This window comes from Homarus americanus, unplaced genomic scaffold, assembly GCF_018991925.1.
Source record: "Homarus americanus isolate GMGI-L3 unplaced genomic scaffold, GMGI_Hamer_2.0 scaffold51941, whole genome shotgun sequence".
NCBI classification, from domain to species: domain Eukaryota; kingdom Metazoa; phylum Arthropoda; class Malacostraca; order Decapoda; family Nephropidae; genus Homarus; species Homarus americanus.
In genome coordinates this window covers 143,155-168,375 of record NW_024755479.1, presented here as the reverse complement: position 1 = coordinate 168,375, position 25,221 = coordinate 143,155, and the positions used below count along the sequence as shown (strand labels likewise).

The window sequence follows — 25,221 nt, the reverse complement described above, 5'->3', positions numbered from 1 at the left end:
TGAGGCAGATAATGGGTTTGTTCCCATTACCAGACAAGATATTGTCCATCCTGTCAATTATATCCCCCACCCCAGCTCCTGGCAAACACACCCTCATCCTATTTTCGTTTTTACCACAAAAGGCCCTGTCCATGTACCTTACCTGTGAGTCACCAACAATTAAAGTTTTTATACCTTCCTTGTCAGCCCTGTCCCTGACTGTACTAACGTCCAATTCGTCTATCAAGGGACTGAACGGGTTGGTACACTTAGCTGTTGTTGTCGTATCCTTGGTGTACTTCTTTACCACCAGCTTCATCTTCCCACTACTCACCACCTTCCACTCGCTTGAGTTTTCGTCAGACACTGGCTCCCCTTTTAATTTCGCCAGCTCTTCCTTTAATTTCAGGTTCTCCAACGTGGCCCTCTCAATTTCTTCCGTGGCCCTCGCCAATTCTTCCATGGACCACTCCAGTTTGGTCAACAAACTCACATATCTTGTAAGATAATGTATAGCACGTCATCATCGTCTTCATTTTCTTCAGTGGACAATGTCGAAGCTTGTCTGGTGCATTTTTGTTTGACTACTCATACTTATGACCATAATTTGAAAAGTCATATGTTACGCAAGTTTCTGACATCCTTTTAAGGCCAAAGTGAATGTAAAGTAATGCATTAATGGTGTCTGTTTTCATTTTATTCCTTAGCTTTTACTTTTACTTTTATCCTCTTCACCACTGATCGGCTCGTTAGCCGCTAGCGCGATAGGTTGTGGGGTACGTGATGTTTGGTTCACACTCAGGATGGGATGGAGAAAGGAAACTCACAATGTGTTCTCTGTATACATATTGTATTGGATGTACAATGCAGCTTGGTGCTGGGAAGGCAGCATGGTTACAAGCGTTGAGTAGTGTATTTTTGGGTAGATATACGTAACTTTCTTCGTTTATTTTTATTCATTTGCATGCACACACCATCCTAAATACATAGTGTGAAAAAAGTAAAAGAAATAACTGCCCTAAGGGCAAACCCGTATTGTACTGAAATGCACTAAATAATTCCTAAAATTTTGTCAAGTGCAAACTATAGCATAATTGTATTGAAATTAATCCACATTTTACAAGAATTACAACAATGTAAGTTATATTCTCCCAAGTCAATTCAGTGACTTTTATAAGTGAAAAAGTTAAACTTTCTCTATATGACTGATAAGAATCCTTAAAGAACTGCACACTGGGTAATCCCCCCGCTGGCTGGTCAATACCTCACCCCCTCTCCACCTCCATACCTGGCTGTCAACCTCACCTCCCCCTTCCCAGGGATGAAGGTAGTTTTCAGCTTAAAGTTTTTACCTTATAAAAATTCAGACTAAACTTAGCAGAATATAACTTGCATTGCTGGAATCCTTGCAAGATAGTGAATAATTTGAGTATAGACATTACATACTGTGCCAAGAATGATAAAATTTTAGTCCTTTAGTGTAGTTGTAGTACATCAAGTACAAATGAGTACAGTAATATGTTGCTCCAAATTATGACTTTTTCACAGGAAAAAGTCTGCAAAACTAACCCCAGTAGTGAGGATAATATGTACTGTATTTTTGTTGTTTTTTATATCATTATTTATCGTTTTTATACATTTAGTACATTCACCGGAAGATTCAGACGATTGACTTTTCCAGACAGGTGGTTCCCCCCTTTAGTCCTGATCTTCGAGGGTTCACTGTACTTTTACACCAGAAGGAATGAAAGACAACATATGAAGAAATAACATGTGCGAGTACGGTATTTACTTTTATTTGGCCTCCCTGCATTAAGTGGGAAAAGCCTTGAAAGAGTTAAAAAAATAACTACAAAAACAAATTTCTTCTCCATAAATAGAGGAAAGTATATGAGATAGCTGTTAATCCTCAAGGTTCTATAACACCATATAACATTCTAAGCCACAAACATACCAAGTCTATTTTTAGTTTCTAGGATCGATAAATCTGATTCGCAAGAAGTTTTGCTGCTGTCTCATGATCAAGTTAGCACGAAGAAGCAATGCTACATGTTCCTTTTTAGTGGTGTCATCAATGTCAATATATGGGTCATTCTGATTCACTAACATCTGTGTAACAAGGCGCTCCAGGAGACTCTCCATTGAATTACTTTCATCCTGAAACACAAAATATAAAATTAGTCATTATTATAATGTACTAAATACTGTACATCAATCCAATATAAGTAAAGAGGAGAAGGAAGAAGAGAAGGCATTGGGGTGGAAGAGAAGTCACCCCATGGCACCATTTCACCCATAAAATGTTAGTTCTCTTGGTGTATTTCATGATTATTTTCTTTAAATCAACACTGCACTGCATTATATATTGTCAATATGCAAAATATATTTCAAAATGACCAATAATTTGCTTGGAAACAGAAAAAAAGCGTTTAGTTGAAGAGAGTCTCAAGCAAGATGTTACCTCCAGTGAAAACAGAGAGAGACTAACGCCTGTTTGCTGTGTTAAGAGGCTGGATGCCGCGCATTAAACTAGTCACTTTACCTTCAATTATGTTCAATAATTGTTAAAATGACTAAAAAATTGAATATTAAACTTTTAAAATTATTGAATAGTATAAACTTCTTGATATTTACTAAAATAGTAAGGAATTTAAACCCTAGAACCGATTAATGTATTGGCGGACTGATACTAAAGCTGGTTGCCCGGTCAGTGCAAGCGAAAACATGTTGAGGTCGGTTCGTAAGAAATTCGTTAACCGAATTTTTGTTCGTTAACCGAATTGAAGATCCTTGTGGAAGGCAGTTCGTTAACCGAAATTTCGTTAACCGAGGCGTTCGTTAAACGAGGGGTCATTGTACATCACGTTTCAGCAAAATTACTATTTATTTCTGAGAATATATTCATTCAGGCGCAGTTTAGGTAAAATATACATGTGATGTAACATTTTTTTAACTGAAAACGATTCGAAAAACACGTACCCTCTAGCCCTGTTCATTGAGAAGACTGGGAGGAGCTGTTTGGTGCTTAAGACGATGACAAGGAAAATGATTTTGGTGGATTTTAATGAAAATATTCAGAAATATGGTATCGTAGTATTTATTCAAGTGAATTAGGATAGAATATTATTGTAATACAACAGCAGTGACGATGTGGAGGAGGTGGAGGGATAGAGCGGGGAGGAGTAGTGACTGGCGGGAGCAGCGACGAGTGGAGATGCCAGCCAGTACATTACGGGTGTACAGTATTAATTGTTTTTATAGCTCTTTTTGCATTTTAATATTAAATACTGTACATTACGTTTCAACAAAGCTACAATTTATTTCTGAGAATATGGAACTGTAATATTTTTGCTGAAATGACGTACGTATTACAGTGGAAAGTGGGATAAAATTGTGACGAAAGCAATGACTTTCGCTTTCTTTCGTTCAAAAGATGTTACCGTAATTGCTTTTCGAATGGTTTTCAGTTGTGGGATTATGTGGCTAATGATAGGATAGAATATTATTGTAATACAGTACGGTACAACAGTTTTTTAACTGAAAACCATTCGAAAAGTGATTACGGTAAAATCTTTTGAACAATGAAAGAAAGCGAAAGTCATTGTTTTCGTCATGATTTTATCCCACTTTCCACTGTAATATGTACGTCATTTCAGCCAAAATATTACATTTCCATATTTATTTCTGAGAATATATTCATTCAGTCACAGTTAAGGTAAAATATACTTGTGATATAATATTTTAATGAGAATACGGTATCTTATTTTTTTTTTTTCAAATTTAATTAACAAAGATTGATGTTTCAAATGTAATGAACAAAAATTTATGTACAGTATCTATAAACAAACTTTAAAAAAAGAAAACTTTGTTTTACATCGTCCTGTGCATACCATACCATGAATTTGGCTACCGCGGTACTTTGGGCTTGCTATGATGATGCAAGAGATCTGCCCTGGCAACTGTACCGACACTCACAGCTGGTGGTGCGTTGGTGCGTAGTTTCCATTGTTTACTGGTAGTTACTGGTAAATATTTTTCAACCTAACGAAACTATTACCCGTTTAGAGGTCGACCCCCAATTTTTTGCCAAATAATTTGGTCTTAAAAACTCGAACTACACACAGGTATATACTGTAAATAAGGAAATGGGGGGCCAGGGGATTTTTAAGGGGGGGGGGGGCAGCAAAAGTACACGGATTTTTAACATTCACAGGTATCTCTGTTACCTAACCCCCACGTATGTTAAGGGCCGACTGTAGTGAGAAACAAAATATGTATGTTGTGTTGTCAAAGAAAGAGAAACAATTGAGACCCTGCAATTGTGTGTAAATGAGACAGAAAGTCAGATCAGCAACCTGGGACTTGGTCACAATTTTCGTGATGCCATATGGCAGCAGGGTCTACCATTAGACAACACATTATGCTTCCAATATCTTCCCAGGCGGTAGTACCTTCCTGTTTGATAGCTGCCTACTACCTACTGCAGGTATATTTAAACAACATAAGATCCATATGATACAGGCAAGAATGGAGCTGTGTAAAGGGGTTAAATAACTAGCCATTCATAGCATATCCCCAGTGTTACCAGATTACCTGCCTCATACCATGCAGGTTGGCTTGTGGCTTGAGATTAACTTTAGCCATTGACTGTACCTAGTGCCACAAGTAGGAACTTTCTTACCTAAAGTACTGTACTTCCAAACTATAAAGAAAAAGTGATACAGCGCTATCTTGAAGGAGGAGGAGAAAAAGAAGAATAAAAGTGTGTGTGAGTCAGGTGTTTCTAACTCAAGGCTTTAACGTACAGCAATGTTGACAAGTTCTCTAAACTTACTTCCTCCGGATAGAACTCAGAAAGTAATGTGTGCAGATCACTTCGTAGTGTCTTGAAAACCACTGCTGACCGCTTAAACCTGCAAGAATAAGAAAAGTAAATATCATTATATGAACATCTAATAGCCGAGAAAACTCATTCAATCTGTTTATTTTATCAACATTAGCTGACCATTCTGTACACACGTCAGTTGAAGATGAATAGGGGGCTACAGTCCTTCTACACACTGTACTGTCTCTTAAACTGTTTCCAACTTTACGGGGAAATCACAAAAGATATATATAGCTTAACTTAACATTCTCTACTATCCTGAAGGAATACAAGTAGGTATGTTTATTATGATCATGGGCCAGAAGAAAGTGACCTCAGTGATCTCCCTGCCAGAACAACCCTTGTCCATGGGGATTACTGCATTCTAAAATACTGTAGTGAATCTTTCCATTTGAATCAGAACTGGGTTGATTTATTTATGTTGGGCCGCCAAAAGGTTGGAAGGTTGTTTCTAGGGTAAAACATCTCAGGAATCTGAAAATCCATTTCTTACAAATATCCACTTGGACGTTTTCTTGGAAAATTGCCATAATCTGACCTAACTGCATCATCTGATTTTTGCTCCTTGGCAGAAACAATGAGCATCATATCTATCATCCTGGGCCTTTAAAGGCCACTTTTCATCATTTGTGCAAACAATCATCTTGGAAAAGTATTCTTTGTTTAATCACGGTTTACTTGACTTGCTATACTCGTACATACTGAAATCAGCACTAAAAATGTTTCTATCCCAGTTTTTTATTTCCTGGCTTCTTTAACAAATCTTAACTACATCCAGAATTTGATTGATTGGTTTAGCTGTGCGATATTGTTCAACTGATACACCTTAATCTTTGCTTATCAGTAGACCGATCATTATTAATATTCCAGATGGCCACGAGGACATTGTCTCGTGTGTTATTCACATCAGCCAGAAACATCACATTGGAGAGACACAGCTACATGGAACCAAGTCAAGACTGCTGATCACTTTAGGAGGAGACACTTCAAGATATCTAAATATTTAGCAGTAAAACTTCCTGCTACGAGGATTTCACGACTGTTTCTGCCAAGAGTGCAACGGAAGATGGAAGACATCTTATCGAGGAGCAGCATCGCATACTGAGATCTGACACTAGTAACATCGCCATTAGTCAGAATCCCTCTTTAGGGGAGTGTTCGGCTGGAGCATGAAATTCATTAACAATTAATTGATCAATCAATATCAATTTCCTGTCAGCAATTAAGCACACCAGATACATTGTTGCTATACCCCTGAATCGGTTCTGCCTAATCCCTAAGCCCTGACTTTTCCTGAAGGATGCTTATCCTGAAGGATCCTCATCCTGAAGGAAGCTTATCCTGAAGGATCCTCACCCTGAAGGATCCTTACCCTGAAAGATCCTCGCCCTGAAGGATCCTCGTCCTGAAGGATGCTTATCCTGAAGGAACCTCGTCCTGAAGGATGCTTATCCTGAAGGATCCTCGCCCTGAAGGATCGTCACCCTGAATGATCGTCACCCTGAATGATCCTCGCCCTGAATGATCCTCATCCTGAAGGATCTTTGCCCTGAAGGATCCTCACCCTGAAAGATCCTCGCCCTGAAGGATCCTCGTCCTGAAGGATGATTATCCTGAAGGAACCTCGTCCTGAAGGATGCTTATCCTGAAGGATTCTCGCCCTGAAGGATCGTCACCCTGAATGATCCTCACCACGGCGGATCCTCACCCTGAAGGATCCTCGCCCCGAAGGATCCTCACCCCGAAGGATCCTCACCCTGAAGGATCCTCGCCCCGAAGGATCCTTGCCCTGAAGGATCCTCGCCCTGAAGGATCCTCGCCCTGAAGGATCCTCACCATGAAAGATCCCCACCCTGAAGGATCCTCGCCCTTAAGCATTCTCATCCAAAGCAATAATTTATCTGGTTAAGTGACTTATTACAGTAAAGTTGCAGAGAACACTATAGTTATTTTACCAAGATGACTAAAGTGTAGGCAACACATACTGACGGAGCAGGCAATACAAGTTTATGACCAAGAGGTTCAAGGCAAGTGAGTTAATTCACATATTTTCCTAGCACACAAACTGACTTGCTAGCTCTTGTATTTGCATAACCACTAATCCATCGTTTGGGCTTGTTTCAAAAACCCTAGTTTAACTGGGTGAGTTGCTATTTATGAAGTCTTTAAACTGTATCAGCCATGACAATGTTCAGTACCAGCCCCAGTTGCAGAAGCCCCCTCTGAACAAGACAATTTCATTCAAGAATTTTTTGGCTGGTAGATCTTACAAGTAACTTATGAAATGGTGGATAAACTACAGAGCTTTTAATATTGCAGTTGGCATGGAATAAGACTGAAAAAATGAGGTGGTGTAATAATAGGGTGAGGGAAGTATTGGATAACAGGGGGACAGACATCCAGGAAGCAGTCAAGTGTAGGCAGGATCATTGGGTATGGTGGCATGTGGTTTATGGAAATAGACTTGCTGCTGATGGGTGAGTCTGAGTTGTATAAAGTGACACGTAATCTAAATGTAAATCTTAGGGTCATATTTTAGAAGGAGAACACCAGCCAAAAAAAAAAATAAATACAGACAGCAGCTAGAGAAAATGAAATAAAGAGAATAATAGGAGAATCTCTGTCAGTTAAAATAATACAGATGTGTTGATATAATTAAATAACACACTTATAGATTGGATTAGAATAAATTTCTGTTTGAATTAACTAGTAAACTTACTCTCCACAAGCCAAAAATAGGTAACTGCTGATTTCTGATTAAGAAAAACGAGGAAAAGAAATACCTTCTTTTTAATGTCTCCAATTGGTCCTTCTCTGATTTGTTTTTGAGGATTTGGGTCAGGTTTTCATTAACAACAGTTGCCATCCTTAGCCTCTCCTGACACTGCTTCTTTTCCTTTTGTAATTCCTTCACCTGAAGAACAAGAAATTACAGTACCTGAAAATTAATACTATTTATATTAACAACAAGTCTTCACAAGGTCTGTATTACTCAACTAGGGTGTGAACACAGCAGGAACATGACACCAATGAGAAGAAACAGTAACTACATGTGACTGTAATTCTTATTTTACTGAACCCAATTGTCTTGAGCTTCAGGGCCTGGAACAATTCGGCCTCCACGTCATGGTCTTTGTCGTCTCCCTCACTGCTGCTGCTGCTCTCAGTCTCGTGCACGGACTTCTCCACCAACCTTTTTCCTGACTTGAAAATTCAAATCTGTAGAAAGCTGCGCAGGTGCGATGGCGGCGTGCTCAGCAAAATCTTTCCAGTTCGTCTTTATAACAAGATAATTCAATATCGAACTTGGAAAAATAAAATTTTTTAGAAGTTGACGAACAAATTGACGCTTGACGCTCCGCTCGGGTGAAAAGTTGACTGCGTCACATGCCCAAAAAATTTATGGCGTCAGCGTTAACAAAAAGTTGCCGCCGTCCATTGACGGTGTTAAATTAACGGCATCAAATTACCACACTGCTCAAATCAAACTTATTTATTCCACACTATATAAACAACGTGGTTAAGAGATAAACAATTTAGTGAACACAAGGTTAGCCTAATTTGAACAAACTTCAAATTGTATGTAAAAAAATAAAATAAATAAATTGCTATGGTAAATAATTAAATTGATACATAATACTGCACATATCATAAAATACAATAATACTACATATATTTAATTCTTAAAAATTGAAAATCCGAGCCAACTTTAGCCAAAACTTGGCACGGATTTTAAAATGTTGTCTTTTCTTTACTTGTTAAAAATGGAAAATCCAAACTAACTTTGGTCATTTGTACAGCATATCACTTGTTTTTGCTCTCCCCCCCACCCAAAAACCCAGGATTTCCCACAGGTTCCCAAAGACTGTTAAACGAAAAAACGAGTCATTTGCGATAGAAAGAAAAGGTCAAAATCGTTCAAAACTCACCAAAAACCATCGGAAAAATGTAAGTTTCATGCCCAAAACCATTATAGCCAACTTGTAAAAATTTACTACCATATGTGTTAAAAAGTAGTTATTTAAAAGTTCAAGTTAACCTAACCTAACCTTAACCTAACATAACTTGGTGAATATTGACGACTGACTTGCGGATGAGTTATTTGTTTTACTGTTTATTTTTTTTACTTTATTTTCATCAGTGAGTTTGGATTGATAATCAATTCTTGTACAAATGTTTCGTTTGGTGGGTAATTAGGCACATACAGTACTACTTTGTCTTCTCAGTGGTAATGAGGTGATGACCTCTCATCCCATGATGTAAACAGCCAATTATATTGAAGTATTTAAAAAAACTCCGCCACCCGGTCTTGATCAACGCTGGTGCTTAGTGTATGCTTAAAAACGGCTGTTCTCACATCCACAAAAAACTTAAAATTACACCATATCATAATAGGTTCTTTCTGTTTAATATACTGGGGGTCCAGGAGGCTTGGCTAGGTAGTTAGATAAGGTTAGGTAGGTTTGTTTGGTTAGGTTGGTGAGGTCTTCTAACAATGCTTCTGCTGCTTGTTTTTCATATTAAATAAGGTTAGGTTAGATTTCAGTTATAAATAACTACTTTTTAACACATTTGCACAAACTATGACAATGTCCACTATAAAACACAGTGAAATTGTGGCATTTTTATTACCGTTTTCTATGAAATATCGGCCGTGGGTCAGTCATCAATAATTACCGTACCAATTACCCCAATGGTTTTTGATGTGTTTTGAACACTTTTTACCTTGATTTTTATAGCAAATCTCCAGATTCTGCGATGGGAGGGGGGGGGGGCTTATCTCAGAAACTATTGATTTGCGCCAGAAATGAAGGTCAAATTCGTTCATAACACAACAAAAAACATCGGAAAAACATAGGGTAAAAATTTACGAAACCGTTATCACCAGAAGGAAATGAGCGATTTGGTTTCAATTTTTTGTACACACTATTAGCATGATATTAAACACAGAAATGGAAATGACAATACATAGAACCTGACCTAACATGCCCATAGGCTGGGTATGTTAGGTCAGGTTCCTTTATGTTTTATGTATATCGTGTTAATTTATGTAGATTAACAACTTACCTTAATATTTAGGTTGATATACATCAGCAATGGCGAGGAGGAATTTGTGGAAGCGTTCACTATCATTTATAGGAAAAGTCTATTCAGCGAGGTAAACCAAAAAAATTGGGGCTGGGAGAATTGTGAATTGGATAGACTAAATAAAAAAGAAAAAAAGGAAAGGTGTAGACATTAACTACCACCAGGAGTCTGTTGAATTTCTTTATTTTTGCTTTACTTATTGTTTTGATGTTTTTAAGTATATTAAAAGAAACGACAACTTTCTATTATGATTTTAATTATTTTTTTTAGGAATTTTTTTAAGTACTCTATCCTACAATCATAAATTCCTTGTTAGTGGGCAGGGTGAACACGGTGAACACTGATATTATGGCATTAAAATTAAGTCTCTAGGTGCATTTGTGATGCCAAAAATCATTTTCATACCTTTTAAAGAGTCCGGCAGCACAATTTCCCTGCCTCCGCCATTGTTCGTTGTTGCATAAATTCTGTATTATTAATCCCGATCCTTTAAATAAAATAAATACGCATCTTTATTTAATTTACATTACGTTAATACCGGTCTATTGTTCTTTTGTTTAGTTATTAAATGCATTCAGCCTTCTTTTCATATCATCTAAATAGTACCTATAAGTGATGTGTGTCATATTTTTACTTTTACAGGATCTTTTAGACTGATTCCAATCTCTTTTAATTGTTTTGAATACCGTTAACAGTCGTCACAATTCTCTAATAACTGTCTCTCCTCACATTTATATGTATCCTCGGGGTGGGGGGGGGTTGTACATCACGTGGAAAACTGTCTCTTGAACATCATGGCGAAGTACGAAAGTTGTGATTATTCATATCGTGATTTATCAAACCTAGTTCTTGATGAATCTCGCTTGATATTTTTCATTTGTGACCGTGGGTTAATTAAGAATACTTGCAAATGTTCGAAATGCGGAAGACTTGCATATTACAAACAACAACTTTTAATGTAATACGCGATCCTACGATTATGTCCACAGATGCCTGGTGTATATAAATCTCAATATTATGGTAAATTGTTCAAGATTTCCATTTTTGTGTTTAATATCATGTTATTAGCATTAAACTAAAATCATACATTTAAAACTTTTGCATAGAACCTAATAGAACCTGACCTAACAAAACCTGGGTATGTTTGGTTAGGTTCAATAAGGTTAACAAACCCTGGCTATGTTAGGTCAGGTTCTATACATTGTTATTTCCAATTTTGTATTTAATATCATGATATAAGTGTGTATTATGTGTTTAATAATGCATAGAACCTAACAAAACCTGACCTAACATACCCAACCTATGGGTATGTTAGGTCAGGTTCTATTAGGTTCTATGGATTGTCGTTTCCATTTTTGTGTTTAATTATCATGATATTCGTGTGAAGAAAAATTTTCAACCAATTTGGACAATTCCATCTGGTGGTAGCCCATGTCTAAACCTTAAATAAAAATACTTAAAATTATAATAGAAAGTTGTCGTTTCTTTTAATATACTTAAAATCATCAAAACAATAAGAAAAACAATTTCTACTGATAACGGTTTCATAAACATTTACCAAACATAATTTCTACTTCAATTTCATATAGTAGCAACAAGTGAAATTTAAACCATAAAAACATGCAATAACTCGAACCTTTTTCCTGTAAGCAGACAAAGTCCTAGCATTAGTAATGGCCATTATCTCTGAATCCTCCTTGACTATCCTCATCAACAACTGGTTATCAGCTGGCAGCTCTATTAATCCTGTCTTCATAGTGGCTTCTATTTCACTCTCGTGTTCCATCTTGATCTTCCTCAGGTCCGTCTCATTACCTACTGGTGCCTTGGTACAACTTTCTCCAACTTCCTCCTTTAAGTTCTCCAGTTGTTCTTGTATTCTGGTTATCAGTTCTTCAAGGCTGTTTCCCAGTCTTGCTGAATCAACGTTTTCACTCCCTGATGCCATTTCAGTGACATGCCAACTGACACTTATGACAATTTGGTTTGTTTACGTCGTCATGAACTTCCCGCCAAGACCAACCCGCCAGGATCCCAACCCACGGCCCACTAGCCCATGACTGTGACCGGGGAACGCTAACAACTGGACCACAAAGCCTGTTCAATGAGCTTATGGCGCCGTGAACCTCTAATGGGGACTACCCGTATACCGTAGGTGGTCAGAGTAACGTTTCCAAGCCGGATTTGGTAAAACGTTACTTCATCTCTGGTGATGAATGTTCTTTTGGGCATCTTTTTCAAAAACAGCCCAGTTTCATCCACATTGAACACTTGATGTGGAAGATAATTTTCTTCTTCCATCAGTTCTTTAAATTCCACTAAAAACTTTGCTGCCCCTTCCTTATCAGCACTAGCAGCTTCACCATGCCTAACAACACTGAAAATGTCACTTCTTTTCTTAAATTTTTCGAACCAGCCTTTGCTGGCCCGAAAATCTTTAAATTCTGTGCCTGAAGAACCAGGTTGATCTGTCTTTAAATGTTCGTAAATCTCCCTGGCTTTTTCACAAATAAATTCAGTAGAAACTGAATCACCTTTCATCTGTTTTTCCCTAATCCAGATGAGATGTAACCTCTCAGTTTCTACAATTAGGGATCTATTTTTAAACACTCTGGTAGATTTCTCTCACTTTCACTTCATTAAATTTGTCTTTCTGTGCAAGAATTGTCGACACAGTTGATGTCGACATGCCATATTCTTTGCATAGTGCATTTGTTCTAATGCCTTCTTCATGTTTGTTTATAATTTCGTGCTTGGTTTGGATTTAAATCGCTTTTCTTGATCTCTTAGGCCCCATGCTGGATTAAAAAAGCTCAACACGTGATATTTTAAGTTTAAACTTGGTGTAATTCAAGATTATTTTCTTTAAAAAACACTGCACTGCACTATATATTGTCAATATGTAAAATAAATTTCAAAATAACCAATAATTTGCTTGGAAACACAGAAAAAAAGCATTTAGTTGAAGAGAGTCTCAAGCAAGATGTTACCTCCACTGAAAAGACAGACACCGCATTTACAAAATTGATAATAACATGGTTATATTTTGTCCGATTTACGCTATGTCATCTTTCCTATTTGTCACAGCTGCCAACAATATCTCTGTCAGTATTCATTCTTGAACTTTTACCACAGCCTTATTCACCTTCACTTACGACAGTTCCTCATGTTGCACTGAAGAGGCTGGGTTTAAATCTATACGGTTGATTTACTCCGTGTATTGGTAATGTCAAAACAATGCGATGAAATGGGCCTATGTTCTTCATGAAACCATCTCCGTTCGTCGTTCTCAACGCTATCAACAGTTGGTCAACGGTTGTCAGTATTTATCTCTCATATTACGCAAGAACATAAGAATGGAGGAAACTGCAGCGGGCCTATTGGCCCATACTGGGCAGTCCCATTTACACCCAACCCCTATCGTTCATATATCCATCCAACCTATGTTTGAAGCTATCCACCGTATTGGAGTCAAATTCAAATTCAAAACATTTATTGACAAATAGATCAAAAGGAGCTGGTTAGCATGCTAACTAGCCCGCCCAAAACTAGTCTTAACAAGGCCTCTTTAACATTCTACTCATCATAAATCAGATATGTATACAACAAATAGATATGCATAAAATCTACAATCTTATGTTAAACTTACAGAATTTTTTCATAATATTCTTGACCATATTTTTGTTTCTAAAATAACAAACCGTCTCTGTAATATCAGTAATACGTTTGCTGCCGGATATGGAGCGACGACTCTGCCAGACAAACGAAGTTGACCCTGGGACCCTGCAAGTAATCTTCCTTGAGTACTTCATACATGGCTTGACAAGTCGCAGGTATTATGCAAGACAAACTTTGTTTTGATATCCTCGTTCTATACTGAAGTGACGTATAGGTGCACCCAGTTGAAAGATACAGTATATGCGAGTTGCCTCTAGACGAGCCTCTGCAGATATACGCTCCCTCATATTGGTATCCTGATTTTTTATATATGGTTCCACTTTCGCTAGAAGTTTGTAAAAGGTGTTGGGGTCCATTCTCATGTAATTGGTGAAGTCTTGCTCATGTCCATCTTGCAGTTCACGTAAAATCGTGGCATGACTTCCCAATACTTTTCTTCGACCTAACCACTCTTTGCACCATTCCCTTTTCTGCATTTGGTTCTTCTTTTTGCACATAGCAGCAATTATTATAGTACACAACGCTATGCTCTTCGCTTTAACTGTCCGACGATTATTCCTGCGACACACCATGGTGATCGTACCGCACCCGCCACTCCCGACCACCTACTAGTTACCGGCGCCCGACTATGACTGCCGCCAACCACCCCCGTGTGTACATCAACACACAGGCACCGAAATAAGAACATTCTTCTTGACATCGTCCCTTGGATTTTCCATATATTCCAAGACAGAGTAAAAAATGCTCGTCCGATCACCAAGCATTTCCTTGTTTACTATATTCTCTTTAAAAACCGAACCAACTCTATTTCCTAACTGACTATGATTACCATTTTGCTCTAGATTGCTATCCACAATATTCGAATCCATCTCTACTAATGTTTCACTTTCTTTTGAACTATCTTTATTAACAACAGCAACATCACTATATGGCACAAGATTCACCAAGCATTTCTTGATATCCAATACTGCTCTTTTTTTTACGGGTATTAGCCCACCCGGACACAGGTCACTGACCCACATCGGGGCCTGGGGGGCGAAAATGTAATAATAATAATAATAATAATAATAATAATAATAATAATAATAATAATAATAATAATAATAATAATAATAATAATAATAATAATAATAATGTTTGAGCTCATCAATTTCCTTACGGAGTTCTACTAGTATGTTAGGGGCTATAAGGTTATTGCCCCCATTACCTATGTCCTTCTCTGATGCTGCATTACATATTTCCATACGCTTTTCCCACACATTTACAGCACTTGGTGTCCCTGCAACATCGCTCCTCACAGCGTCACCTTTATCCTCTTGATTAGTGGACTGAACTCGTGATTGCAATTTATGAACTTTTGGTTTTTTAGGACACACCCACGAGCTGGCATTGTGAGCCCCCCCACAATTACAGCATTTTGGTGAAATTTTCTCCTTCGCTTTAATTTTATCTCCACATACCTTAGAATCATGCATTTCTCCACAGAATCTACATCGAAAATCATTATGGCATTTCCACGCCATGTGCCCCCACTTGCAACACTTACCGTACAGCATATTACTGGAGAATCGTTGGAGACAGCAACCCGTTTATACCCCAAACACCTTTTCTGGCGCTGAACCTTTGATTAGCGCAATTAGCTGCGGCTTAGGTACTAGTTCTCCATCAAATCTAATTACACGTCTCTTGGCCCAAAAAAATCTTTCGGCAGCCAAACACATCTTGCACTTAAATTTGTCTAATTTAAATCTACATTTGTCTAATTTAAACTAAATTAGCATTGACAACGCTCCATTTTTACTCTGAATTGTGTTGTTTCTCAATATTGTTGAATTTGTTCGGTTACAGTGATGGTTAAGTGACATCGACTTAAGCTGCGAGGTTGGCAAGTTCATAATCTTGATTTAGAAACACGGATCAGGTAGGATGGCGAGACTGTTTCACTTTCTTTTGGCTTAAGTGTTGTCTGAAAATCGCAACAGTAAAAAAAAAGACGATTCAAGAAATACAAAGCTGTGTAATATATATTAAATTGACTGATAAACAAACTCTAGAGGTTGTTCAAGTCTGGCGGCGCTGAAGCATTTTCAATACCTAGGGCAGAGTCAATGGTGTGAGGGAGTGATTGACTGTGTCCTGCTCTTATTTTCCTTTATTGTTTTGCTTTGACTCAGTATGTGTGGTCGTGCTGCTACAAGTTTTACTTATAAAGACTCAGGTTTGATGTTGCTTGTGTAGTTGTAAACGATTACAGAATTATGAACATTTGGACAGTTAGCACGTATGACTGCACTTGTCATGCCATGGTGGATGAGTCAACAACTTTTAAAGAAGCAACCTTGAGTCATGTGGCATAGCATCATATTAGCCCGAACTGGTAAAGAAAACTTATGCTGGCTATATTTACATCGAGGACAAGTTGGCGCAGTGTGGCATGTGTTGGCAAGGCGCGGGTGCCTCCACAGTACACACTGGGGCACGCTTTGGGCATCAGCTATGTTGCACAAGTCTTGTTTACTGTTGTCCACCAGGAGGACGCCGCCACCTCCACTTTGTCTTCACCTACCACATCCCATCCATGGTGTAGCCAACTTCCTACTGAGGCTGTGTCTCACAGTGGCCCAGCTGTAGTGGCCACTACCGCCACCTCTTGGTCAGCGCCGCTCACCGTGCGGCGCCCACACCTGGCCGCCAGTAACACATGTAATGGTCACTGTATTTACTGCTCCACTCGCCTGTGATTGTTAAACAAATGTGTTATGGGAAAAAATTACTGTTAAAAAACAATTTATAATAATGTGTCGCTGCCACCCGTATAAGATACGACGCGCTTTAGCCAATTTTATTATTTTATTAACTTGTAGTAATGGATATCTTCATGCGGGAATTTTGTGAAGGGGGCGTGATACAGCAGGCAGCGTGAGACAGCGTGAGTTCGCACACAGCTTTAGTCCCAGCCTTGGAGACATCATGTGACAAATGGAGACAGGTCGAACCCATTTATTAAGGTATATTTTTGCTGGGTAACTGATGTCATCTGTAGCCTACTATTTACAATTCAAAGATATAAGATGGGTGTGAGCACAGCTGGTGAGGCTGAGGCTGAGGGCACCTCCCACTGCGGCTAACCTGCCGCCGCCACTGTAATACCACACTACTGTTGACGCTATAACCACGATCAGTGCCAAGCACTGTGATATCGCCCAGAGAAACAATTGGCATCACTTTGGCCCGAAAAAGTTGGTATTCACAAGAGGTGCCGCCACTAGCAAGGTGCGGTGTCCAGTAAACCTCAGTACAGGCCAACGCCCTGCATGGGCACCTCATTCACAGTAGCGAACCTTCTCTCAAGAACTCAACACTTGGAATACCAGACAAAAAATGTGAAATAAATTAAGAAGTTTGTTTGCGTATATACTGAAATAAGAATTGAAATAAAATATGGTGTGATTTTAAATACGTGAGCTATTTGTTGAGGCGATAAAGAGAGGGAAGACAAGTTTATAGCGACACACGAGTGACTAGTACCCCAGTGGTCGCCTGTGGGCGCAAGTGAGCTACTACACTACTCTGTCTGATTAACTTGAAAGAAAACACAACTACAGGAAACAATTAAAAATATATATAAATACATGCAAACGAGGTGATACAGAACCAGTGAGCGCGTCACGCTAGACCAGCCACCGTTATAAGATGAATTTTATGTACTATAAAGGCTTCACCGACGACAAGACTACTACTTCACACGTCGGCTACAAGAAGAAGAAGGATCCTAGGAAGAAAAATAACGCCTTTCAACATGGACCAGAAGGTAAGTGTGTGATGATGAGACACAAGAGTCCAGTCCTATAACACCAGGTTAAGGGACCAAACTAACAACCTTAAATCCTTCATGATGTACAAGCTTAAATAAACGACTTTGAGTCAAGAGTGAAAACGGTAAATAAACTATTTATTCTCTACGCTTCAGTAAAGGTGATGGGTTAAAATAAAATACAATTAAAAGTATACAGAACTTTAAATAAGAGGAAGTTTAGATAGTATCATCAGTGTTATGACAGGTACACCACGAAGGCCGTACATGAATCTGAAACATAAGTAGGAGCAAAAATTAGGACAGCGTCTTATCATAGTTAAATGTTGACTAAACGTATGAAGATATAGACAAACGGAGGGTGTACGGCAAAAATGGCGAAAACTCAGTATTATAAACAAATAAAATCGGCAGCTCTATGAAATATAATTTTTAGTAAAATATCTTAAGTACATGTAGGTGTTGGTTGATTTGAATGCTAGAAGTCCTGAGTAAGTAGACACAGATCGGGAAGAAACCAGAGTGTAAATGATCATGATATTGACTGTTGAAGAGAAATGTCAGAAAAAATATTATACAATACGTTTACGAGATGTCATAGTAGTTAACAGTGTGAAGGACGAGGAAGAAGTTAGTGCTGGGAGGAAGATAATGTATGATTATATACCCACCACACCCAGTGTATGATTATATACCCACCACACCCAGTCTATGATTATATACCCACCACACCCAGTGTATGATTATATACCCACCACACCCAGTGTATGACAGGTTAGCTTCGCACAAATGACAATGTTGCCAACCTCACACACGAGTGTTGTAATTTCCTACATTTAACTGTGTTTGTAGTCTCCTAGTAACATGTGTTGCCAATCAAATTTATGTGATTGTTGTCAGACTTTCCCATGTAACAGTGTTGCCAGTTTTCTTACATGTAAGTTTTGCCAGCCTTCCTCACGTGTTATTATTGCCAAACTCCCTATATAATATTGTTGGCAATCTCCCATATGTAACAATGTTGTCAACCTCCCACATGTGACAATGTTACCAACCTCCAACATTTGACAATGTTGCCAACATCCCATGTGTAACAATGTTGCCAACCTTCCACATGTGACAATGTTGCCAATATCCCACATGTGACAATGTTGCCAACCTTCCACATGTGACAATGTTGCCAACCTTCCACATGTGACAATGTTGCCAACCTTCCACATGTGACAATGGTGCCAATCTCCCACGTGTGACCCTCCATGCCATAAGGACTGAGCGTGACCTTTGCCTCGCCAGGTACCTACCCTCACCCCCTCCTGAGGAGGCAACAGTCGTTCTCCCCTTCCTCGCCCGTGTTCTCAGGTAAGTGACTCCTCACACTCACCTTCATACTGCCTCTGTACTAATACTGTCCCTTATACTGCCTCTGTGCACTCCTAATACTGACCCTTATACTGCCTCTGTGCACTCCTAATACTGACCCTCTTACTGCCTCTGTGCACTCCTAATACTGACCCTCTTACTGCCTCGGTGTACTCCTCGTAATTACCCTCATACTGCCCGTCCACTAATACTGACCCTCATACTGCCTCTGTGTACTTCTAATAATTACCCTCATACTGCCTCTCTGTACTCTTAATATTGACCCTCATACTGCCTCTGTGTACTCCTCATACTCACCCTCATACTGCCCCTGTCCACTAATACTGACCCTCATACTACCTCTTCGCCTACACACATTTAGATATTGACTCAAAGTCTTTAACAGCTATATATTATACTGTGGGTAATGGAAAATAATCCTTATATTTTCTTATGTCAACCCTCTGTAGTAACAAGCGCACAGAGAGGCTGACCCCGGGCTACAACATGTTACGGGCGATGCAGGTGAGCAATACTGTACTGTACTGTATTGTACTGTACTGTGGTCTTCGTCACGCATTATATACTCTCAGGTTTGTAGGTGATGCTCAGCTGCCATACAGTATGTCAACTAATAATTTTCATCCTTCATATGATAAAGGGTTTGCCTCGGAATTACTGTACTTCAAAATACAATAAGAAAAAATATTCGGTCAAACATTTTTTACATTTACCATCGATCTTGATTTGTCCTGTACGTCTATAGTTATTGATGGATGGCTGACTTAGGTATAATCTAGGTGAAGGCCAGTACAGTACAATAAATCTAAATCTTAATTTGCTCGACTAGGGTTAACTTTACACGTAGCTACATCTGTCTCGGTCCGGTGTACAATATACTGATAAACTATACCGTAAGTTTGACGGCCCCGTGGTTGTCTAGGTCAACTTTCTATGGGATTTTGTTCTATACGACCACATCAGACTATCAAGAGGTGCTCAAGGGGTAAATTAACCCTCCTCCCACGATGCATATATGGGTTATAACCTGTGTGTGTGTGACAAAACATAATTTAACTAAAAGGAATAAATGTGGTTATGAAACTCTCACATAGTCATGCTAACGTGTTGAGAATGTTCTGGGTGGTGTAGAGCTGTGATAGCCTGTGTTGAGACCGTGCTGGGTTGTGTTGAGCTGTGCTAATGCTGGGTATCAGCTGTGCTAGGCTATATGAATGCTGGGTTTTGTAGAGGCGTGCTAGCTTGTGTTGATTCTGTGTAAGTTTGTGTTGAGCTGTGCTAGTATATGTTAGCTGTTCTATAGCCTGTGTTGAGACCGTGTGGGTAGGCGCTGCAGGGAGCAGTAGTAGGCACAGTGGGGACACTTGTTAACAAGACGGATGTAAACTTGGCGGTGAGAAGTGACAAGAATATTAAGCGAGGTGTGTGTGGGTGCTGGTTAATATGTCAACCTAACCTAACCTAACCTAGCCTTTATTACCGGCCACCATAAATTAATTGTGACTTTTTTTCTGTGACTTTTTTTCCTGTGACTTTATTACCGGCCACCTCTCCAGGTACCCGAGGGTTAAGCAGGCAGTATCTACAGGAGGTAATGCTCTAAGATTCAATGTCCTATAATGGTAAATACCTCTTGTTCATTTCTTTTTGTTTGGTCAAAATTCTCTCGAAACCAATGTAATTATTTTCTATCTAACACAGAGGTTTTGAGGCCAGTGTGTCAAACGTATTCCTCCGTGTACACATACAATGCACTCACTAACATGTACACACAGACGTACACAGCAATAACTAGAAAGACAAGCTAACGTGCATATAATAAACTTGCACAAACCCACACATATTCTGGTAATATTTTGCATATATCACAACTAACGCTTCAGTCTCCCTGGTACCAAACAACAAACAGTGTGTGTGTGTGTGTGTGTGTGTGTGTGTGTGTGTGTGTTTGCCAGCTAGTCGGACACTCAAAATTTGGCAGCTGCAACGTTGTAAATAGTCACAGTAAATATAAAAAAGAATTGTCCACAAGAGCTTGGACAATCCAACCTACGTTTACGAACACTTAACTCTGGTTAGATGACCACGGATGCACGGCACTACTCAGATGCCATTATTAACATATCATAAACAGCCACACCACATATCAAGTATGTTTCCAAGACATTGTCCTGTTTCCCCAGGTTTCGTTTTGTTTTAGGCAGGCTACATGAGGCCAGTTGAGCACCACATGCCGCAACTAATCTCAGCACTAAGCTTGTGAAGGAATAGGCGCAGGGCCGTAGCACCACGTAGTTGTCTGGTGCAGTGTAGAACTGGTGTTTGGTGTGGGTGTGTGGCTCTTTCCGCGGCTGGTGACTGTCTTATTTTACCTACCAAGCACACGGGAAGGCTTCTCATCAACATGTTTCACAACCGTAATGTCACGTAGGTTAAATTTATCCTTATAATGTAAGGTAGAAACACGGATGGAGAAGTTTGACGAGTTTGACGACTTGTACAGAGACTCAGTAACTCTGATAATATTTATTTATGTTAGACATTGTTGTGATGACGAGTGTTAAGATGAATACTGTATGTCTCCCCGGCAGGCCACCCCCTGGGGTGCGAGTGCGAGGTGTGCTCCACCGAGTTTCCCCTACGCACCCACCTCCTCATCGACATGTCCTATTCGAGGCTGAACCAGGGCCAGGCGACGCCCAAGACCAGCACCGGCTCAAGGTTCAGCTTTTTCTCCCGCAAAAAAACGTCTTCCTGCTCGACGGCTGACCACACGGCCGCCACTCTTGCTCTGTTGAAGGAACAACGACGCATCAGTGCTGCTAGGGTGAGTGCTGGTGTTGAGGAGGCTGCCAGGATGAGTACTGGTGTTGAGGAGGCTGCCAGGATGAGTACTGGTGTTAAGGAGGCTGCCAGGATGAGTACTGGTGTTAAGGAGGCTGCCAGGATGAGTACTGGTGTTGAGGAGGCTGTCAGGGTGAGTACTGGTGTTGAGGAGGCTGCCAGGGTGAGTACAGGTGTTGAGGAGGCTGCCAGGGTGAGCACTGGTGTTGAGGCGGCTGCTAGGGTGAGTACTGGTGTTGAGGAGGCTGTCAAGGTGAGTACTGGTGTTGAAGAAGCTGCCAGAGTGAGTACTGGTAGTCAAGAGGCTTGTTACAGTTTCCAGTTACCCGTGGAATCACTAATCAGAGGAGAACTGGAAGCAACATTCATAAATGTTTATCGGTTAAGTTTTGAAACCCAAATGGTCTTTTCTCAATTTATTAAGAAAATAAACTATTGCACAATAACTGGTAGATCACCGTAATTAACGCTATGAGCTGTGAGCGTTAATAATGGACAAAGCTTTGGGTATATTTAGCTTCTTAGAGCACACGTCTGGGTGGCTCAGAGTCGGGAGTAGAACTGGCGACAGCTGGCTACTTAATTGATGACTCTGCAATCAAGGTGTGAGGGAACTGTTGAAATGCACTGTCACATGTCCACTAGATGACTACTCACAACTCATAGGAAAGTTACCGTGGGTGATGTAATTTTATAAACCTAATGTATGTAACAGACATTTATATAAGTATTACTGTCTGTTAGACAGGGGCTAATACATTGCTCAGCCACCACCCTCTGAGTTCTACGTGGAGTAAATTTACCACGTAATATAATATAACACCTATGGGTACCTATCCATATTATACAAGATTAAATGTGCTGTAGCTAAACTGAGGAATCTATAACCTGGGGTTAAGAGTCTGAATTCCTGGCCTTAAATGCCTTACATGCCTAACCTTCAGTTCCCCTTATGTAAATTGATTATTTGTATTTGACAGGTTTGACCGAAATAAACTGTATCGAGTTGACGAGGCAGGTTAATCTCCTTACCGGGCGATCATAACCAGCATAAGTAAATTTGCTGATGACACTAAAATAGGACGTGTAATTAAATCTGACGAGGACTCCTCAAAACTACAGGAAGATCTAAACAAATTTTTCGAATGATCTGAAAAATGGCAGATGAAATTCAATGTAGACAAATGTAAAGTACTTAGTTTAGGAGATGTAAAGAATATCACTATTGAATTAAAGAATATCACTATCAGAAAAGAGGATGTTCTTAAGAAGATAAATAAACTAAAGAAAACAAATCCCCAGGGCCGGATGATATTTTCCCTCGAGTCTTGAAAGAGTGTAGGGAACAGATTAGCGGACCTCTCGTAAACTTATTTACAAAATCATTAGACACCACAGCTGTGCCAGACTTGTGGAAACAGGCAAATGTAGTACCCATATTTAAAAAGAGAGACAGAGCATCAGCGTCAAATTACCGGCCGATCAGTTTGACGTCAGTAGTGGGGAAATTTCTTGAATCAATTATTGCAGATAGCATCCGATCGCATCTAGAGAAAAGCAAATTAATCTACGACTCTCAACATGGGTTTACAAAGGGAAAATCTTGTCTAATAAATCTGCTAACGTTTTTTTAGGAAAGTCTTCGAGGTAGTAGATAATGACGAAAATTACGATGTTATTTACTTAAACTTTAGCAAAGCATTTGACAGAATACCGCATCAGAGGCTTCTGAGAAAAATTAAGGCTCATGGTATCGAGGGGAAAGTTTTAAATTGGATAAAATCTTGGCTCACCTATAGAACGCAGAGGGTCAGCGTAGATGGTGTTAAATCTGAGTGGTGCCGTGTAACCAGTGGGGTTCCCCAGGGGTCAGTACTAGGCCCACTCTTGTTCATAATCTACATAAACGATCTAGATACGGTGGGCAACACGCTGGGTCACAAGGCGCATCCACTGGGAGTGTTGACCAAGAGCGCTGAGCCAGACGTCGACCAATCAAAACAACCTTGAGCTGAAGATTGGGGTAGGCTCACCCTGGGGGGTGCCTGGGGGTGGGGTATGTGTCTCGGTGCTGGGGTGTTTCCTATCGCTGGGAATGAAGGCTTGCTAACTTGTTGTGCTTAATAGTCGTAAACAATTATGAGCACATCTTGAAAACAGAGGTCAGGGTGTGGCGGTGCTGCATTGGACAGTGTTGCAACATATTGACAACACAACAGTCATATATTGTTTCTCACTTTTGATTTTTTTTTCATTTTTGTATTTATGGTTCTTTATTATTATTATTATTATTATTATTATTACATTTTCGCCCTCTAGGCCTGTGACCTGTGCCTGGGTGGGATAATCCCCGTAAAAAAAAATAATAATACAAAATATTATGAAGTGATCAATTGTATTAAATCACTTATAATAATAATAATAGATAAAAATTTATACGTTAAACTGGGACGTCAAACAAGTGTTCCACTCGATGTGTAATGTCTCTCACTAAATCATATATCCAAGTGCATCATTGGAGTATGTCAAACTTTAAAAAAAAAATCAGCTTATTTTTGTATGGATTCGTAGATCCGCTGCCACCTTTATGTTACAGTTTCCGGTTACCTGTGGAACCGCTAATTAGAGGTGAACTGGAAGCAACATTCACAAATGTTTATGGATTAAGTTTTGAAACCCAAATGGTCTTTTCTCCATTTATCAAGAAAATAAACTATTGCACAATACCTGGGATATCACCGTAATTAATGCCATGAGCTGTGAGCGTTAATAAAGGACGAAGCTTAGGGTATGTCTAGCATCTTAGAGCACACGTCTGGGTGGCTCAGAGACGGGAATAGAAATGGCGACAGCTGGCTACTTAATTGATGACTCTGCAATCAAGGTGTGAGGGAACATTGGAAATACACTCACATGTCCAATTCATTACTACTCACAACTCATAGGAGAGTTACCGTGAGCGAAGTAATTATATAAACCTAAGGTATTTAACCCACATTTATATAAGTATTACGGTCTGTTAGACAGGGGCTAATATAGGCTGCCAGGGAGAGTACTGTTGTTGAGGAAACTTCAAGGGTAGGCACTGGTGTTGAGGTGGCTGCCAGGGAGAGTACTGGTGTTGAGGAGGCTGCCAGGGAGAGTACTGGTGTTGAGGAAACTTCAAGGGTAGGCACTGGTGTTGAGGTGGCTGCCAGGGAGAGTACTGGTGTTGAGGCTGCCAGGGTGAGTACTGTCAGGGTGAGTACTAGGAGGCTGCCAGGGTGAGTACTGGTGTTGAGGCCAGGGTGAGACAGGCTGCTGAGGAGTGTCAGGCTAGGAGGGTTGAGTAGTACTGGTGTTGAGGAGTCTGAGGAGGTGTTGAGGAGGCTGCCAGGGTGAGTACTGGTGTTGAGGAGGCTGCCAGGGTGAGTACTGGTGTTGAGGAGTCTGCGAGGGTGAGTATTGGTTTTGAGGAGGCTGCCAGGGTGAGTACTGGTAGTCAAGAGGCTGCCAGAGTGAGCACTGGTAGTCAAGTGGCTGTCAGGGGGAGTAATGGTAGTCAGGAGGGTGC

The 25,221-nt window shown here is 39.8% G+C and overlaps 2 protein-coding genes across 3 annotated transcripts in view; one reads left to right on the top strand and one right to left on the bottom strand.

The window, feature by feature from the left end:
- Positions 1-916: 916 nt before the first annotated feature.
- Positions 917-16,168, bottom strand: LOC121856537. Of its 2 annotated transcripts, none has more exons than XM_042352134.1 (4): positions 16,038-16,168; positions 7,648-7,778; positions 4,814-4,892; positions 917-2,136 (listed from the first exon to the last, which is right to left on the bottom strand). In XM_042352134.1, exons 1-4 carry the CDS (start codon positions 16,119-16,121, stop codon positions 1,945-1,947), a joined length of 486 nt encoding a protein of 161 aa, XP_042208068.1. In that variant the 5' UTR covers positions 16,122-16,168; the 3' UTR covers positions 917-1,944. The 2 variants fall into 2 exon arrangements, with proteins under 2 accessions (XP_042208068.1, XP_042208067.1); XM_042352133.1 differs by lacking the exon at positions 16,038-16,168 and adding an exon at positions 11,589-12,079.
- Positions 16,086-25,221, top strand: part of LOC121856538 — a 28,222-nt gene continuing 19,086 nt past the window's right edge. Inside the window, 2 exon segments of the mRNA XM_042352135.1 lie at positions 16,086-17,441; positions 21,416-21,651. Coding sequence (XP_042208069.1) covers positions 17,324-17,441; positions 21,416-21,651 — 354 coding nt within the window. The 5' untranslated portion in view covers positions 16,086-17,323.